An 18,930-nucleotide genomic window follows, 5' to 3' on the forward strand; every position below is an offset into this window, starting at 1 on the left:
GTTTCCACCTCCCAGAGCCAGCCTCCTCGCACCCCAGGGACCCCAGCATGGGTGGGGGGCCCTCCCCAGAGATCTGGCCCCCAGGACCCTCGGGCCGCCCTTGCCTGCCAGCACCGCGTCCCGAGCATGTCCCCTCTGCAGAAGGGACCGGAGGGGCTGTGCCGCCCTCGTGCCCAGACCAGCTCCTTTCACCCCCGGGCGCCGTGTGCCTGGGCCGCCTCTGCGTCCTCGCAGCCCCGCACGCGTGCAGCCGAGTCGTGGGCTCGGGGCCGAGGGAGCTCACGGTCCCCGCCCGCGCTGCCCGCGCCCCTGGGCCGAGCGCCTTGCCTCCTCGGACGTGCTGCGGCCGCCTTATGGCGCTCGGGGGGGTTGGGGTGAGGTCGCGACCCACAGAGGCCCCCAGTCCAGCTGCCCTGCACGGGAACATGCCTGATGGGCAGCCTTCAGAGACCCCACATGCGATTTCTCACACCTGGGGAGGCTGAACGAGCCTGGGATCCCCTCATGGACAGAGCCCGCGGGGTCCTGGTGAGAGGAGCGCAGAGCGTGGGGGGCCCTGGTCAGGAAGCTGAGCCTCTAACCATTCTCTTCCCCTAATGCTGCGTGACTCTGATGCCACCACGTGTGAGCTCTGCGGGCTAAACCACCCGTCTCCCTACCCCTGAACGCGGACGTCCTCCCCGCACCACCCTGGGGGGCTTTGCTGCCCCTGTGAACACCCAGGCGAGGTCCTGGCCCCAGAGCTCAGAGCTGGGCTGGCGGGCTGGGGGTCCACCTCAGAGCTCCTTGGCTCTGGCGTGGATACCTGTCTGGTGGCACCAGGTGACACAGTGAGCCTGCCTTCTGTTGAGACGTAGATCAAGCCACCAGCATGTCGGGGAGCCAGCCCCAAGCAAGGGGGCGTCACACCCTGTGGAGGGCAGGTCCCGGGGGCCCCAGAGAAGGGCCGCTGGAGAACTTACTGTACATTGTGGACTGTGATGTCCAGGGAGAGGGGCGACGTCCCCCCAATCCGCCCCCTGCACCCTGATGGCAGTCACCATCCTGCCCGTGAGAAGAGACTTCCCTGCTCTCTTTCTTCATATAGTTTTACCACTAAGCATATGTCGTTAAATACATAATTTAGTTTTGCTCATTTTTTTCTTTTTTGGTAATTTGTATAAATGGAATCACACTGTGTGCATTTTCTTTTTTTGTCTGGCTTTTCTCACTCAGAGCTTCTCTGGGAGCGGGAATCTGCTCATTGTGGCCGAATTGTGCTAAATACGCGAATCCACCACTGGTGGACGTCTGGGCTGTTCTAGGTCTGGGGCGTCACTTGGGACATATTTTGCCCGAGCAGTGCATGTGCACACGTGTGAGTCTGTGTCCATCGGTCCGTGGTCAGCCTTGCAGAAGCACCGGTTGGAAGTTCTGGGGCTCTGCGTCCTCCCCGCTTCCTCCTTCTCCTCCACGTGCCTCTCGGCCCTTCCTGGCCCTGTGAGAGCCCGCTTGCTTGAGCCTTCACAAACCTGTTGGATGTGAGTGGGATTTCGAGGAGTCCGCTCACCCCCTTCGAGGAGCAGCAAGTATGCTAACCCTGAACGTGGGTGTCTCCCTGTAGAGTCAGGCTCCCAGTAATATTTTCTGGTTTTCTGTGAGGAGGACTTGCATTTCTTTTATCGTATTTATCATGAATGTTGGACGTATTTTGGTACTATTGTAAATGGCATCATTGTGAAAATTTTGTTTCTCGTTTAGTGCTGGCCTACAGGAGTCAAATGGGCTTTTGTCTGACACCCTTGTGTCCAGCAACGCGCTAAGCCTGCCAAGTGGTTCTGATCTGGGGACTGGCTTGGATTTCCTGCGAGAATGGCCACACTCCCCGGGAGTGAGCTTGGCTTCTCCATGTCTCGTGGACAGCATGCCTCTCCCGCCCTCACTGCCCTGAGGGGACCCCAGCGCCCTGCTGAGCAGACCTGGTGAGACGGTCCTCTGGTCTGAGTTCCCAAGGTGAGCAGTTGGGCCTCCCTTTTTCACCGTCAAGGATAATTTTGCTGTAGGTTTTTGTAGGTTAATGAAGTGCCTTTCTATTGCTAATTTGCCAAGTGTTCTTTTAAAATCACAAAGAGATGTTGAATTTTATCAGCCGTGTTTTCTATGTCTGTTAAGGTGATGGTTTGATCGTCTCCTTTATTCTGTTAATGTGTTCATGTCTACGTGAGACTAATTTGTGTTCTGGGAGGAAAACCCACCTGGTGACCAGTACCTGTCGCAGATCTCGCTGCATTTGGCTGTTTGATCAGGTGAGGATTTTTGCGTGTATTTTCATTGGCTGTAGGTTTGTCTGTCTCGTGATGCCCCGCTACCAAGGCCATGCTCACCTCCTGAAGCAAGTAGATGTGTTTCTTCTTGGTCTGTTCTCCGGAAGCTTCTTGTGAAATTCACATGATTTCTTCCTCAAATGTTTATGGAGTTCTCTGGGGAAGCCATACGGCCATCGGGACCTGGCTTTTCTTTAATGCGAAGGTTTTAAGGGATTGAGAGATTCAGTTCTGTAATGTTTCTGTGTTTTCTTAGGTCCGCCTTGTTAAGCTGTGCTTTGCTAGGGATTCTTCTGTTTTATCCAGCTTTTCGCACTTCCTGGCGTGGAGGCGCACGTACTGCTCTCTCTGTCTTTCCAGTGTCTGTGGGATCCGCAGTGATGCCTCCCTCAATTCCCAACAGCTGTTGCTGGTACCGTCTTTCTTTTGTTTTGATCAGATTTGCCAGGATAATGCTGATTATATTACGTTTACTAAAGAATAGATATTTGTTTTTATCAATTTCTTCTCTTCATTATTACATTCAACTTACTTGGGGAAGAGTTTTATTTACTATTATTTTTCTGAATTCTTGAGATGGATGCATAACTCACTAATTTTCAGCCTTTTCCTATTCTGATATAATTTATTTAAAGCTATAAATTTTCTCTAAGCACAATTTTAGCAAGACAAAGTTTTAAAAACTTTTATTGAGGTATAATTGACATATACCTTTATGTTAGTTTCAGGTGTGCAATATGGTTACTTTATATTTGTATATGTTGCAAAATGACCACCAGTGTAAGCCTAGTTAATTTCTGTCACCTCATGTAGTTATAATTTTTTTTTCTTATGAGGAGGACTCATGAGGAGATCTAATGAAAAGGTTTGATGTGTCATATTTTCATAAACATTCAAGGCAAAATATTTTCTAATTTCCACTGTGATTTCTTCTTTGACCATGGTTTATTTAGGTATCTATTTCTAAATTTCCGAGTGTATGGGACTTTTCTAGTTATCTCTTTGTTAGTGACTTTTTAAAAGGGTTTTATGAGGTATAATTGATGTACAATAAACTGCACATATTTAAAGTGTACAGTTTGGTATTTTTTCTTATTAGCCATCTGTTTTATACATATCAGTGTATATATGTCAGTCCTACTCTCCCAGTTCACCCCCTCCACCCCTGCCCGCCGCTTTCCCACCTTGGTGTCCATGTGTTTGTTCTCTACATCTGTGTCTCTATTTCTGCTTTGCAGACTGGTTGATCTGTACCATTTTTCTAGATTCCACACATATGCTCTAATATACGATATTTGTTTTTCTCTTTCTGACTTGCTTCACTCTGTATGACAGTCTCTAGGTCCATCCACATCTCTACAAATGACCCAATTTTCTTCCTTTTTATGGCTGAGTAATATTCCATTGTATATATGTACCACATCTTCTGTATCCATTCATCTGTTGATGGGCATTTAGGTCTTCCATGTCCTGACTATTGTAAATAGTGCTGCAGTGAACGCTGGGGTGCATGTGTCTTTTTGAATTGTGGTTTTCTCTGGGTATATGCCCAGCAGTGGGATTGCTGGTCCTTCTGGTACTGGGAAGAGTATGTGAAGACCCTTCACTGTGGTTGAAATTGCTGTTTCTTCTTTTAAATCTGGCTCTATCTGAAATATTTGCTGTTATATACATGAGAAATTTGCAATTGCTGTATTTTCATATTGAAATGATCCTTTGTCTTTATGAAGTACACTTTTTATTTGTAGAAATACTTCTTGCCCTAAAATCTACATTATATTTGATATGAATATGGTCACAATTGTTTTTACCGTTTTCATAGCAAGCTTTTTTCCACCCTTATGTTTATGATGCATTTCTTGTAAATGTGTGTGTGTGTATGTATATGTGTGTGTGTGTGTGTGTGTGTGTGTATATTCCAGTGTGACAATTTTTATATCTTAATTGGAGCATTTAATCCTTTTGTATTTAGTCTAATTACTGAAATTTGCATTAAATCTGCACTTTGTTCTATTTCTCCACTTGCTCTATGCTTTTTCTCTCTTCTGCCTTATTTTGTATAAATCAATTATTCTCTTATTATCTCATCTTTATATTAGTGTGAATGTTTGTAGAACTTCTGGAATCCATGGCTTGTGTTTTTTAAATCAATTTTGGAAAGATTTCAACCATTATTTCTTTAGACATTATTTCAGCCTCTGTCTGTCTGTCTGTCTGTCTCTGTCTCTCTCTCTCTCTCTGTCTCTGTCTCTCCATCCTGGGACTCCTATTACATGTGTGCTAGATCTCCTCACACTGTCCTCCATCTTTTACTCTCTTCTGTATTTTCTTGTATTTTCTTTTTAGGCTTTATTCTGGATATTTTCATCTGGTCTATATTCCAGTTCATGAATTTCTTCTTTAGCTGTGTCTAATCTACCATTAAACCCATCCACTGAGCCCATTCTTTCAGTTATAATTTTTCCTCTAGAATTTATTCCTATTAATTTCCTTAATGGATTCTGCTTCTCTGCCAAAATCCTCAGCCTCATCTTTGATGTCCTGTTGAGCTTGGATATTCTAACATGTGTCTGATCAGTCCAGCAGCTACAGGCCCTCCATGTCTTTTTCTTTTGTCTTCTACTGTTTTTAAAATTTGTGTGGTCTTTTAAATTGGGATGCTTGGTTATTTAAAATTTTATGTTGGCTACTGGGTCTCCAAAAGTATTCTTGGAAATAATTTGAGGCTTAACATAACTTTATCTTCCCTCAGAGAGGATTTTAGTTTCTTCCTTTGGTATTATTTATGCTAACTATTTTAAAGTAAATTTCAGACATAATTAATAAAAAAATATGCAGTATTTAGAGATTTGTAGGTGCTTTGGAGAAAAATAAAGCATTTTAGGAGGTAGGTATGTCGGGGGTTAGGGTCTGCATGTGACAATTAAAACAGGTATTCACCTGAGGGGTGCACCGGGGTCACATTTGGCCAGTTTTCAGAGGAGGTGAAGGAGTGACCATGCAGACCCTTGGGGAGGGACAGCAGTGCGAAGGCCCTGAGGTGGCCTGTCCTGGTGTGGAAAGAGCAGGGAGGCCAGAGTGGGTGCATGCAGAGTGGGAGGTGCCATCATCACAGAAGCTGCTGGTGTCAGACAGCTCACCCAGAAAACCAATGTCTGTGGGGCGTCTGAGGACACATGAGCACAAACGAGACGGTCCAAAGCAATAGACATGTATTCTCTGACAGTTCTGAGGGCTACAGCCTGAAATCAAGGTGTCAGCAGGCCCACGCGGCAGGGCTGCTTCCTTCTGGAAGCCCTGGGGAGCGTCCAGCCCTGGCGGGGCCGGCAACCCGAGGCTCCAGGCGCGGCCTTCACCATCGCTTGGCCGTCTCCCCCGTGTCTCTCTGTGTGTCTGGGTTCAGATTCCCCTCTTTCCATAAAGACCCCATCATATTAGATCACATCTACAAAGACCTTGTTTCCAAATAAGGTCATGTGCAAAGGTGTCTGGAGCCAGGACTTCAACACGTCTTTTTAGGGGCACAATGTGACTCACAACAGGGTCCGCGCAGCTGGTCCTGCAACCGTAAAGAAACAGCAGGCACGTTCGCAGCCCCTCGCCGGGCACAGAGCGGCTCTGCCTGCTCCCCGGAGAGCGTGCTGAGCTTTGGGCCACGTGGCGTGCAGCTCTCTCCGCTGCTGAGCTGGCTGCGTGTCTGTATTTCCATTGGTGCTGCCGCGAAAGCTTCTGAAGGCAGCCTTCCCTGTGTTAGGACCGCCTACAGCAGGGCCCGGCCCCGGAGACTGTCTGCAGCCCCAAGGCTGGGGCCGCGCGTGTCCTGATTGTGCAGTTGCTAGACAGAGGTGCTGTTCCCACCTGACGGCCAGGTAGACCTTCCTGTTCCACTTGGCCTGGCTTGTGGGACGGGCTCAGGTGTCGGGGGAGCCCCTGGGCCTCCAGCCCACCTTTCTACAGGCTGTTTCCCAAGCCAGGCAGCCGCTGCAGCGTCAACGATTGAGATCCACGGTGCGTCCCTGCAGGCCGCCCGTGAGTGGTTCCTGCCCAGGATGGGTGAGGTGTGGGGCTCAGGGCCCAGCCCTGCTGCTCGCATGCTGGCCAGGGGCAGGTGGGGCTGGGGCCTCCTGCTGCCCGCACACCAAGGTCCTTCAAGGGCAGAGTTACCCCTGCCCCGTGGTGGGGCGACCGCGGCATCTCTTCTGCTCCCCCCACAGCTCTGGATTCTCTGTAATAAAAAGCTCAGTGTGGATTTTGTTTAAGTTTGGAGGGTCCTGGCAAGGCTGAGCCCTTCCCTGCAGCGGGCGCTCCCATCCTGGGTCTGTGAGCACAGCAGTGCCCCTCACCCGGGAACCAGCATTCTTTTTCTTTGTTCCTATTCATGGAACCAGTTTCACAGAGGGCTTTGGCTGTGCTTGGCGCCCCTGCCCCGGCGGCGGAGGGTCAGTAGTCCCTCTGTAACGGACAGGCAGGGCCGCCTGAGGTTTTCTTGGCCCCTAGACCAGCACTGATGCATCTTAAGCAAATGTTGATCTTTAAAAACAAAATTCCAGCATAAACTCAATTAAGCCCACTGTAAACAAGACATTGCCAGCATGGCGCTTGTTGGCTACTCCCCCTTTGCATGAAATGCAGCGCCGATTGTACAGTGTGGGCCCCTCTCTCCTGGGGACGTGCTGATGTCTGACGTTCTTGAAAAATAGCAGAAACTCCATTTCATTCACTGCAGTGGGGTACATTTCTCAGAAAAAGATGAAAAGGTTTGGGACTCAGATACACAGTTCTAGTTTCCTTCTTTTATCTGTTTCTTGACATACTGAACACAAGGACCCTTGGGGCCGTGGGGTGGGGGCAGGGCACAGGAATTCCCTGCTCTCCTGGGGTGGCCGCGTCCCCTTTGCTCCATACTCCATGTGAGTTTCTTCCTTTTGGGGATGGCCTGCCTATTCGCAGTGTCCAGTTCCCAAAGTCCCTGCAGGACACGGCTTTGGAGACTTTTCCACAGAGCTGGGACCTGGGCTGAGCTCCTGGGCCCTTCTCAAGTGTCCGCTTGGCCACTGCCGCTCAGTGCTTCCCACCCTCTGACTCGTGACCTGGTTCTTCCTTCCATCCGTCCTTCCTTCCTTTCTTTTTTTTTTTTGCGGAGAGTTCAGTTCTATCTTTTATCCCCAAACCCCAGTTGGCTCCTCCCTGGGTGGGGTTCGCGAGGCCTGCTGGCTGTGCCCATCCTCTTTTTTTTTTATTTTTTGGCTGCACTGGGTCTCCGCTGCAGAACATGGGCGTCTCTATTTGCGGCATGTGGGCTGCAGAGCACGTGGGCTCAGTAGTTGCGGCGTGTGGGCTTAGTTCCCTGCCCAGGGATCGAACCTGCATCCCCTGCATTGGAAGGTGGGTTCTAACCACTGGAGCGCCAGGGGAGTGCCCCGTGACCCTCCTCGTGTGATGCGGCTCTGCGGGGGGGCGGGGGGGGGGAGGCGGGTGTCACCCTCTCCTGGAACCGGAGGCTGACGCTTTTTGTGCAGGATGTTTTCATGCAGCTGGTGAAGCAAATCCCACATCTTCATGAACATTCCAGAAGGTGCTCCTTCCAGGTGTTTCTGCTCACTGGCCTCAGGTTTTTGAGCATTTGTAGGAAAGGAGAGAACTCTGTTTCTTTACTTGTCCGTCACCTTTATCCCATGAGCTCAGTGGGAGGCCTTGAAGGAGGCTTTGCTTGGGGAGCTCCATCCATCCATCCATGCACCTTCCCTGGTCCAGGAGGGGCCCCCACATCTTCCCGTGAAGGTGGCTCTGAACAGCCTGCCACGGGCTTATTGTGTGAAGACTGAGGGTCCCCGGCTGACGGATGATCCCCCTCCCCCACACGCCTGGTACAGTGGGGGCCCAGCGAGCGCTGCTTCCCTGGAGGCGCCGGGGGAGCGGGTCCCAGATGCCGTGGCTCTGCCCACCCTGGTTGTGTGATGCTGGGCAAGTGCTCAACATCTCTGAGCCTGTTCAGTGGGCTTGATGTGAGCACTTGACAGGTGACGCGTGAAGGGCACCTGGCCGGGCCTGCTTGGTCACTTGGGTTTGGCGGAGAGCGGAAGGCAGGCCGGGGGTGGAGGATGTAGGTGGTGAAGGGGCCTGGGTGTGCCCTGAAGGAGGCTGGGGAAGTTGCGTTCTCGGGTTGGTCCTGAGTTGGAAGTGGGGGGATGACAAAATCAGGGAAGATGGGGGTCACTGAGCCGTCCTGATGTCCTGAGCTGGCTGCAGGCTGTGGGCGGGAGCTGCTGTCCACGTGGACCCTGACTCCCCTGCACCCAGCGCCCAGGGTTCCCCGGACCCAGCGCTGCGGGGCTGATGAGGCTGCATACCCGCCATGGGTCCCCTCCTCCCCCGAGGCCTCACCTCCTGCCCCGGCTTGGAAGTGGCAGCTCTTTGTAAACTGTGAAGTGCAGTGCACGCTCCTGGCCCTCTCAGGCCAGTCCCGGGGCAGGGATGACAGGCACTTTGGCGGCCCTGCCCTGAGCTTCAGTGTTTACAGTTTTGTATGTTTCCAGCACGAGAGAGAAGGTGGCCGCTCCTCTGTCTGCTTGTTGATTCCGGCACGTCCAGCACCTCTCCGCCCACTTCGCCTGGTTGGGGTCGTTTCTTTGCCTGGTTTGGGTCATTTCTTTGCCTGGTTGGGGTCCTTCTGTCCCTGTTCCCCGTGACCCCATCTGCCGCTGGCTCTGGTGAGGACCTGGCGGATACCTGGAGGGACCGTCCCCTGAGCCGCATGTCATGTCAGCACCCCCAACTCCCACAGTGGGGCCCTGGGGACTACCAGTAACACTTATTCTGTCTCCGTTTGCGATTTTGATGCTGGTCACCAAATCAATCAAAAATTTTTTTGTATCAATTTTGCTTTTTGAACGATTGTGTCTCACATTACCTGCTTGATTCCTGAGTTTGGGGGCCCTTCAATCTTGCACTGAGTGTCTCACCCACTCCACCCGCCAAGGAGCTGACAGCTTCCAGCCCGTGCTTCCCACCCGACCCCACAGCCTCCCCCTCCAGAGCCCGGGGCGCCCAGCGCCCCCCCCAGCCCCCCTCAAGCCCGTGCCCTCTGCTCTCGTCTCCAGGCCTCCCCCATCCCCTGCCGATGTCTCCACGTGCTCCTGAGAGGTGGCCTCAGTGTCTGACCAGCCGCAGGGGCCCTCCCGCCTTTGCAGGCCCCCCCACGCTTGCCCAGGACCCACCCCGGCAGCGGCGACGGTGCAGGCGGGCTTCTGCTGGCCTGTGGAGCCCACGGCTCCTCTGCAAAGTCCCAGCTGCACTGCGACCTCCTGGGGGGTCTGGAAACAGAGGGAGGCTTGCTTCACCCCCCACGTTTGGAGATGTTGCCGTGGGGTGCATGGAAGCTGTGTGGCACCAGCCCTCTCTGCAGCCCCCACGGCCCTCATGCATGTGCGTTTCCTCAGGGGCTGCCACATGGGGCCGTCGAGGGTTGGCTCCCGGCTCCCGGGCGGCGACAGCCTGTTCCTTACGTGTGGTCTCCGTCCCACCCTCCCTGCCTGCAGGGGCCGGCTGTGGGGGGCTGAGGTGTTGGCCTCTGAGGGCAGGGCCCAGTCCCCGGCCTGAACTCTCTGCTGGGCCTCCAGGGACCCGCCACCACGGACAAGAGGGGCCGCAGGACGTGCTGATGCCTCCGGGGCTCTGCGCACAGCCGCCCTCCCCGGAGACGCGCTTGAGCTTCATGGGCTTTTGAAAAGGACGCTGGTCGTCTGTCCTCGGCTCCATACTCGCTCCAACACAGACATGTGTCTTCCGGATCCGAGTGACTGAGACACCCCTGGGACCAGGCTCCGGACACCAGCTCTCGGGAGGGCCTGCGCTCTGGGAGCCCCCGCCCCCTGGGCCTGAGCTGCAGGGCTGCCCCCGGAGGGGCCACATGGGGGTGAAGCCAGAGCTGTGTGTGCTGCCGGTGTCGGGGGAGGCCTCGACGTCTGTGCACAGAGAGGGAGCGGAAATCAGTGTCCCTCCCCACCCCGGGAGGGCCTGGGACCCCCAGGCGTGGGGCAGGCTGTGGCCAGTGCCCGCCTGGGCCCCTGAGCAGGACAGAGCCCAAGCCACCCGCCGGCTGGTCCGCGCTGTGTGTGGCACCCAGGAGGCGGGGTGTGAGGGCAGCGGGGAGGACGGTGGCACCGTGACCGGAGGGCGGTGGTGGGAAGGATCCAGAGAGGCCCTCCCCCACCCCACGCCTTCCGGGGCCCGAGGTGGGGGGTCTGTCCTGCTGCCACCCCAATGCCTGCAGGCTGAGCTCCCACATGAGGTGGATGCCCACTTCCCAGAAGTGGCCACAGGGGGCCCGTGTCACATTTGGTGGATGCCCTTCTCACTCGTGCCAGGGGGTCTCCTGGGTGCCTCTTCTTGCTGCGCCCGCCCTCCTGAATGGCCGAAACTCTCAGATTTGGCCCCCAAGAGCTTCCAACGTGGCCTTCTCTTCCCTACACCCGATCGGCCTCCCCAGGCGCCCACCAGGGACGCGCCCTCCACCGTGCGGCTGGCTTGGTCACCGTGGCACTGCACCTTGTGTCCCCTGCCCCCCTGCCCCACCTTCTATGGAGGACGCAGAGCTGGCCTCCAGCAGGACCAGAGGTGCACCCAACCCAGCTTGCAGGCCCCAGAATGTTCTTTGCTGTTGGATCCAACAGGCAACTTTATGCCCCAAGGGGCCTGTTTGATGGTCCACCTTGCAGTAAAAGCTGCTGCTGAAGCCTCGGCTGGGAGACGAACCTGGGGGCGTGCGGGGCGGGGCCCGCCGCCATCCTCAGGGGCAGAGCACACACCTGCTGCCCTGGCGACCCCGAGGCCCGCGGCCGGCCAGCACCTGGGAAGCATGGAGGGTCTGGGGCAGGTGGCAGGACTGCAGGGGCAACCTGGGTGCCCGCAGGGCGGATGCGGCCGCGCTGCGGCCACCGGGGCTGCGCTTGGCTGTTCACGGGCCTGCGCCCCTGCGCGGGGCCCCGGGAGCTGACCGCGTGCGTCCGGCCTGGCGGAGGGCCGGCCTCCCGGAGCCGCGGCCGCGGCCACCGCCGCCCAGCCCGTGGGGGGCCCCGCCCCGCGCACCGGCCCCCGGACACCCGCCGCTGCAGACGCAATCGTGCCCCTGCCCCGCCCCGAGGAGGCCGCCCCTGGGCTCCGGGGCTCCGGGCGCCCTGGGCTCCGCGGGCCGGCCGACAGGGCGAGGGGCAGAGAGGCTGGCCGCGGGGCCCGGCCCGGCCCCTTCCGCAGACCCGGCCGCCAGCGCCGGCTCTCGGGGGGCGCCTGGGAGACGTCGGGGCGTCGGCGGGCTAGGGGTGAGCACAGCGCCCCCTGCAGGCGGCGGGCGGGCCGGGCCGCGGGCGAGGCCTTTGCGGCCCCGGCGGCAGACGCCGCACCGGCGCGCGGGACGCGTGCGTCCGGCCGAGAGCGGCTGTCACAGCGCCCCCGTGTGGCGGCCGCGCGGCAGCACAGCGAGGCGGGGAGGGCAGGAGCACGTGCCGCTCGGGCAGCCGCGCGCTCGCACACGCGGCTCCTCCCCGTAGGATCCGCACCCGCGCGCGTGCACGCGCACGGGCACCTCTGCACACGCTCACGTGCGCTCACAGCACACACGCGCCTGCCCTCACTCACGCGCCTGCACTCACTCACGCGCCTGCACTCACTCACGCGCCCGCCTACCCAGCTCACAGCGCGGCACACGCAGAAGCACGGCCCCACCCTTGCACGCGCGCTCACAGCGCACGCACCCGTGACGGGCTCACGTGTGATGTGCACATACGCGTGTGCACACACCAGCTTGAACACGCGGTTCACACGCACTCGGCACGTGGACGTACTCACACACGCTGTTAGGCCTCCGTCCATGGGCTGTGGCTCTGACCTCCCTCCCCGAGTCCTTTTGGAGGCGTCGTCCGCGTGGGATGTGGTTGTGCCGTGGATTTTTGTTCCTGGAAAACATTACCTGCAAACGTGGACTCAGGAGGCAGAGCCACTACTGAAACACACGATGTTTAATAGTTAATGTCCAGTCTCTTTGGTCTGAATGATGAGCTGTTCTCCCTCTTCTGCCAAGGGTGCCAGGGCAGGAAGGATGGGGGAAGCCCTCTGGAGGGGCCGGGAAGGGCAACCTTGCGGCCCCCCGGCCTCCCCTGGCCCCAGGCACCAAGGCCGGCCTCCCCCTCGAGGGAGAGAGACGCTCACGACGCGATGAACCAGCCTCACAAAGCACAAACCAGGACAACACTGTATTTCGTCGACGGGTCTGTGTCTGTCGTGCATGCACAGCACAGCCCCCGGGCGCTGGGCGTGTCAGCCGCGGGAGCAGGGGAGCAGGCTGGCTGGCTGGCTGGCTGCAGAGACAGGAGCCCCCCAGCGGTGGTCGGTCGCCTGTCTGGTTGACCTGTGAGGACACACGGGGCTCGGGGCAGGCGCCGGACACCGCAGTCTATTACAAGGTCACTGTCAGCTTTACAAGAATCTCAGGAAGCGACACTCCAGGGCCCAGATACTGGGCATCGCGCCTGGGACGTTGGCCTTGCCCTGCCCCTGCCAGGCGAGATTGAGGAAGGATCTGCCCCTCCTGGACCCCTCCCGCGCGCCCTGCAGACGCTGACACGTCCTGGTGATGGGGCTGAGTGCAGGGCAAGGAGAGCCCAGGGCTCAGATGGCTGGAAAACAGACTATCCTGCGTGTGCGTAATGTGCCGTGTGCCGTACACATGTGTGCACGGGTGGCGTGTGTGACGTATACGTGTGCACGCACGTGTATGGTGTGCTGTGCACGCGTGGGGCGCGTGTATGTGATGCACACGTACGTGAGTGTGTGGCTGGACGTCCGCACATGTGCCACAGACCCGGAGGGGGAGGGAGGGCGCGAAGGCTGCACAGGCTCCGGGCGCCTGGGCGTCCGCCTCCGTGGGGACCCATGGACCCCCTCCCGTGGGACGTGCTGCTTGCTGTCACAGAAGGGTCTCTGTCATCGACATCTGTCTCCCGAGTCACGGCTGTGTGCTCGGATGTTCATGGAAATGCCAGAGCCTCTCTTTTTGTGGCAGGGGACTTTATTGTTCCCAAATGCCTGTGGTGGGGGGTGGAAGGGGGGTGCAGCCCTGACGGTGCTTGGCTTGGCAAGTTGAGTCAACATTAAGGGACCTGTGGGCGCTCCCAAAGGCACGGGCCCCTCAGAGACCCTGCTGGACCTTGGAAAGGCTGGGGCCACTGACGGTCCCTCTGCCTTGTGTCCACAGAGTGTGGCTGCTGCCCCGAGGCCTCAGGGGCGGGGCTGCAGGACGGGGCCCCCCCGCCAGCTGAGGAGCCTGGGGCAGCTTCCCAGAGCGCTCTGGACTGACCGGCAGGATGCCTGCCTGCCCCTAGGAACAAACCTTAACAGAACACCCACATCAGACATTAGGAAACATCGGTGCCTCTCCTGCTGCGGCCAGGCCCGTCACAGGAAGGTGCCGGGGCAGACGGGCTACGTGCCGGGCACTGAAGGTAGGTCCTCCGCCCTGGGCTGCCGGGGGCTGGGCACTATGGGATGGAAAACAGGTGACTGTGGCTGTGGACGGCTCGTCTGACCTTGGAGTTTGTGGGGGCAGACGCAGCCCAATGTGTCTTCCCGCTTGGGTCCTTACAGTGAAGGAGTCGGCGGGGGTGCCACCAAGGCTGGGTCCCATGGCGACCCCCTGCCCATCTCACGTAGCAGAGGCCCCAGCTGTGCTCTGAGGCACATCCAGGCCACGTGGGCAAAGGTGACAGAGCCCCATCCACTACACAGTCGTCTCGTTCCTCCAGGGCCCTGTGCGGATGTTGCCCGTGCTGTCGGAGCTGAAGGGCGCTGCGTCCCGTGAGTCACCCTTGACCAGCCCATTCTGGCCGGGGCCGCCAAAGGGCAGGGACTGTGTCCTCCGGAGCATCTCGAAGTGGGCCGGGCCGCGGGCCGCCTCCCTGCCAGGCCGCGGGGGACAGCCGTAGAGCACAGGGCTGGCGTTGCCACTCTCGGGCTGGCTGACCAAGGGGAAGGGGTCACCCTGGGCACAGCAGGCCAGGGAGTGCGGCCCCGCTGGGCCCTCGAGCGAGCTGGGGGGGCTGTCTGTGTGCGAGCTGTGGGGGCTGCCGTCCAGGCTGGACGGGATGTGGTAGGCGTACTCCTGCTCGGCCGCGGCCGCCCGGTGCTGGCTGAAGTAGTGAGGCTTAGTGCTGCCCTGGACGCACCTATGCAGGTGCGGGTCGTGCCCGAAGGCGTCCTCCTCGTGCACGTGGACGTGGGCCGCGTCCTCCATCAACTGCTCGCAGTGCATCTTGGCGCAGCAGGGCGTGGCCGGCGAGAGGCAGCTGACGTGGCTTTGGGTGGCCTGCAGGTTGGTCATCTTGCAGTGGCCTGCTGGCGGGTGGCCGAAGCCCAGTGTCTTGCTGGGACACGGTGAGTCCTGCAGGCAGGCCGCGTGACCCAGCAGGTCCCCATTGGCATCGAGTGCGGGGCGCGCGCCGAGCTTCGCAGTGCGGGGGTGCCCGCGGGAGGGGCAGCAGGACCACCAGCAGTGCCACACGTCGTCCCGCTTGGCGCAGTGGTGGATGAGCACAAAGAGCCCCAGCGTCACGCAGAAGGCGCCGTACAGGCAGCTGAAGATCATGTCCAGGAAGTGTCCCTGGGACACGGCCAGGGCCCCGAAGGTCCACGTGGCCACGAACAGGAACAGCGTGAAGGCGGCGGCTCGCAGCTGGGCTTTGAACGAGTGCTCGTTCTGCAGCATCGAGGCGGCCAGGGCGTCGTGGGTGGGCGGCGTGCCCGGCGGGGCCCCGGGGCTCCGACCGGCCTCCGGCCCCGCCAGCCGCTGCTGCTCCTCCGTCCGCTCTCTAAGCTCGTACCTGCGCTCCGGGTGGCGCCGCAGCTGGACGTAGGTGCCAAGGAAGTACACGCAGGTGACCAGGGCGATGAAGGCCGCTGGTCCATAAAAGGCGCCCAGGCTGGGCTCCCAGGCCATCCAGCAGCTGTGGGAGGACAGCAGGTCAGCTAGGGGGTCGCATCAGGCAGGGCGTCGGGTCAGACTAGGGCTCACGCCTCCCTGAGCTCGTGGGGGGGTCACCGTGTGATAAGGAAACACACAAACTCGGGACCAGGCCGCCCATCCTGCCGCCACCAGACAGCGTGGTGGGAGTTCAGGGGCGTGGGGGAGGGCAGGCGGGGGTGGGGTGGGGGCGCAGACGGGAGCCAGGCCTGGGTGTCGAGCCTCTGCCCGTCTCTCTGGCGCAGTCGCTTTCCTCGAGAGGCTGCTTTTCCTCCCGGCTTCCGCGGGACGTGGCGGGGCCGCAGTGCTGGCCCGGGAAGGGCGAGCCCGGGAGAGGATGGGCCCGTGTGTCCCGCGGGGCTTTGCGCTTTGGAGACGGGGAAGAGTGTGGCGGGTGCAGGCGTGGCTCTGTAGCGTGGGGGTCTGCTGGGGGCTGTGCGGTGACCGGGGACGGGCGCTGTGCGCCTGTGGGCCTGAGGGTCTGACCGGCCTCCCCAGGAGCCTCTGCTGTGAAGGGCAGGAGGCACAGCCGTGGGGAGCGCCCGGGGGTACCCGCACCCCTGGAGCCTGAGACTCCTGGGGAGGTCCCCGCCAGGCGGAGCCAACCGGTGCCCTCCTGGTGGGAGTGGCCTGGGCAGGACCATCAAGGCAGAGGGCCTCCCCCTGCCCACGGGCCAGAGAGGAGCCTTGGGCATGTCGGGGGCGCGGGAGGCGACAGAGCTGGGGGTGGGGGCGCCAGGAGTGAGGGGCCGGGGGGGCCCAGCGCTCGCAGGGCCGAGCCTGCGGGTGTCGTGGCGCCACGCTTGGGGGGTGCGCCCGTGCCCGTCCTGCGCTGTGAGGCCCTGTTGCCATCCCCCGCCCCCTCCCTTCCCATCCAAGAAAACCAGCGCATGGTGCTGGGGGTGGGGGGATGGGGCAGGTGGAGAAGCCCATGTGCGGGGAGGACGGCGGCTCCGGGGCACCCAGGAGGTGCTGGGAAGGCCCCCGCCCGCCCCCGCCGTGTGGTGCCCGGTACTCACTACGCGGAGCCCTCGTCCTCCATCCCGTAGTTCCTGATGCTCGTGGCAGCCGTGACACCGCAGATGATGACAGGGGTCCCCCCGCTGATGAGGTAGACCCTGCGGGAAGGGGCCGCTCGCTGCCCTTGAAGCCCCCTGCGCCCCCGGGGCAGCCCCCCTCACCTTCCTCAGAGCAAAGTGGGGGGGCGAGGCCCAGGTGTCCCGGCCGAACAGCTGTCTGCGCGGCACTGGCCCAGCCTGACTGAGGAGCCGCTGCCAGCACCCGGCCTGACCTGGCCTCCCGCATGTCCCCCACACATGTCCCCCTGTGCCCCCCACGCCCCCCACGTCCTCCACGCACCCTGCATCCCCCCACGTGCCCCCACCCCCACATCACCCTCGTCCTCTCCTCCATTTCCCCCGCCCCCTCCGCTTCCGGGTCCCCCACATCCCCCACCCCCACCTGTCCCCCCCACCCCAGCTGCTATGCTCGCACAGAGGTGACCGTGGCTGTGCCCAGCACGTGTGTCTGGGGGCATGTGGTGCCCTGGTTCACACGGCAGAAATAATGGAACATCGTGAGGTGAGACCACACCTGGGCGGATGTGGGACCACAGTGACAGGGTGGGGGCTCTGCGAGCTCCAAGGGGGACAGGATGGGGCTGTGGTGGATGCTGTGGTCCGTGCCCAGCCCCCTTCAGGCAGAGGTGCTCATCCCGTCAGTGCCAGGAGCGCTCAGCCAGAGCCCAGGTCACACCAGTCCCAGCAGGTGGCCGCCGTCCATGACTAGCCGTGTGTGCTCAGGCCAGCTGGCCTGATAACCTCAGGGTGAGAAACTCGGAGGGGCCGTTCCTTGAGCCTTTGTGTGCTGCCTGGCAGGCCAGCTTCTCAGCTGCTTGGGGGCAAGTGCTGGCGTCTCCCCTCCCCGGGAGGACAGGGGTTCACCTGGATGGAAGTCGCCACGCCCCTGGCGTGAGCTGACTGTCTGAGGCCCCGCAGCTCCATCCAAGGGCATTGGAGTGGGATCCTGGGAGGGTGAGGGCCGGGGACAGCCAAGCACACGTGCCATGGGCACCTGGCCACGGAGAATGCTGGTGGTCACATACAGCGATGGGTGGTGACTTTGGTGGGGAGACCAAGAGGCCGACTTGGGGATCATCCCCTGTAAGAGGACACTGCAAACGCCCAAATCAATGTGAGGGTGCCAGGTCCTCAGTGAGGGGAATGACGCGGATTCCAGGTCCACAGGTGGGAGTGGGATGACCCTGCACGTGGTCACACCCGGTGATGGCTGAGGACTCTGTGCCTCCCAGAGTTCTGTATCCAGAGGGCACGTCCTCCAGAATGAAGGACAAAGAAAGACATGTTTTGACAAAAATAAAACCAGAAGGATTTGTTGTCAGCTGACCTGCACTTCCAGAAATGTCAAGTGAAATCCTTCAGGATGAAGTGATGTTGTACCAGATAAAAACTCAAAAGAATGAAGATCATCAGAAACACTGAATATTTGGGTAAATGTAAAAGGTTTTGTTTCCTCTTAATTTCTTTAAAATATATATTACTGTTTAAAGAAATAATTTTAACACAGCCTTATGGAGTTTACAATATATGTAGGGGTAGTATCTGTGGCGTCTGTAGCATAAAGAGGGTGGGAGGTGACATGGTCCCACACAGTTGCAAAGTTTCTAATATATTTTACATGAAATAGTGAAAATTTCAAACTAAATAGACTATGAAAACGCTATGAACTTTAATCCCTAAAGCAACCACAAAAAGTTAATAGGCAAAAAAGCTAATAGATAAATTAAAATGAAATGTTTAAAAATATTAAAATAACCCAAAAGAAGAAAATAAAAAAGGAAGGGAGGGGCAGAAGAAAAAAAAAAGAGAAAAAAAAAAAAGTAAAAACAGAAAACAAATAGTGAAATGGAGGCCAAGTCAAAATTCCATTAAATTTTAATGGAATAAATATTCCAATTCAAAGGCAGAGATCATCAGAATAGTTTAACAACAGCAAAAAAAATGCAAGACCCAGTTATATACTGTCTACAATAGGAGGAAACATTTTAAATAAAAAGACACAGAGAGGACTTCCTAGGTGGCACAGTGGTAAAGAATCCACCTGCCAATGCAGGGGACATGGGTTCGAGCCCTGCCCTGGGATGATTCCACATGCCACGGAGCAACTAAGCCCGTGTGCCACAACTATTGAGCCTGTGCTCTAGAGCCTGTGAGCCACAACTACTGAGCCCATGTGCTGCAACTATTGAAGCCCACGCGCTTAGGGCCTGTGCTCCACAAGAGAAGCCACTACAATGAGGAGCCCACACACCACAATGAAGAGTAGCCCCCACTTGCAGCAACTAGGGAAAGCCTGTGTGCAGCAACAAAGACCCAATGCAGCCAATAAAATAAATAAATAAATAAATAAATAAATAAATAAATAAATAAATTTACCAAAAAAAAAAAAAAAAAAAAAAAGACACAGAGAGGTTGAAAATTAATGGATGGAAAAAGCTATTCACACTAACTGAGCCCAAGATGTCCAGAGCGCCTGCATTAATACCAAATAAAATAAACTTTAAGTGAAGAGAGAAAGAGGGGCATTTTGTAATGACAT

General features: G+C 57.9%; 1 protein-coding gene across 2 annotated transcripts in view; it reads right to left on the reverse strand.

Annotated features, from left to right (window-relative positions):
- Positions 1-13,616: 13,616 nt before the first annotated feature.
- Positions 13,617-18,930, reverse strand: part of ADGRA1 (adhesion G protein-coupled receptor A1) — a 33,224-nt gene continuing 27,910 nt past the window's right edge. Inside the window, exons 6-7 of one of the 2 annotated variants that reach the window (XM_057737432.1) lie at positions 16,332-16,430; positions 13,617-15,295 (exon numbers count right to left, since the gene is read on the reverse strand). In XM_057737432.1, the coding sequence (XP_057593415.1) occupies positions 14,074-15,295; positions 16,332-16,430 (1,321 nt within the window). In that variant the 3' untranslated portion in view covers positions 13,617-14,073. The remainder of the gene's footprint in view (positions 15,296-16,331; positions 16,431-18,930) is intronic. The other variant, XM_057737433.1, reaches the window with a different exon arrangement.

Source organism: Hippopotamus amphibius, chromosome 5 (genome assembly GCF_030028045.1).
Source record: "Hippopotamus amphibius kiboko isolate mHipAmp2 chromosome 5, mHipAmp2.hap2, whole genome shotgun sequence".
In the NCBI taxonomy this organism is placed as follows: Eukaryota; Metazoa; Chordata; class Mammalia; order Artiodactyla; family Hippopotamidae; genus Hippopotamus; species Hippopotamus amphibius.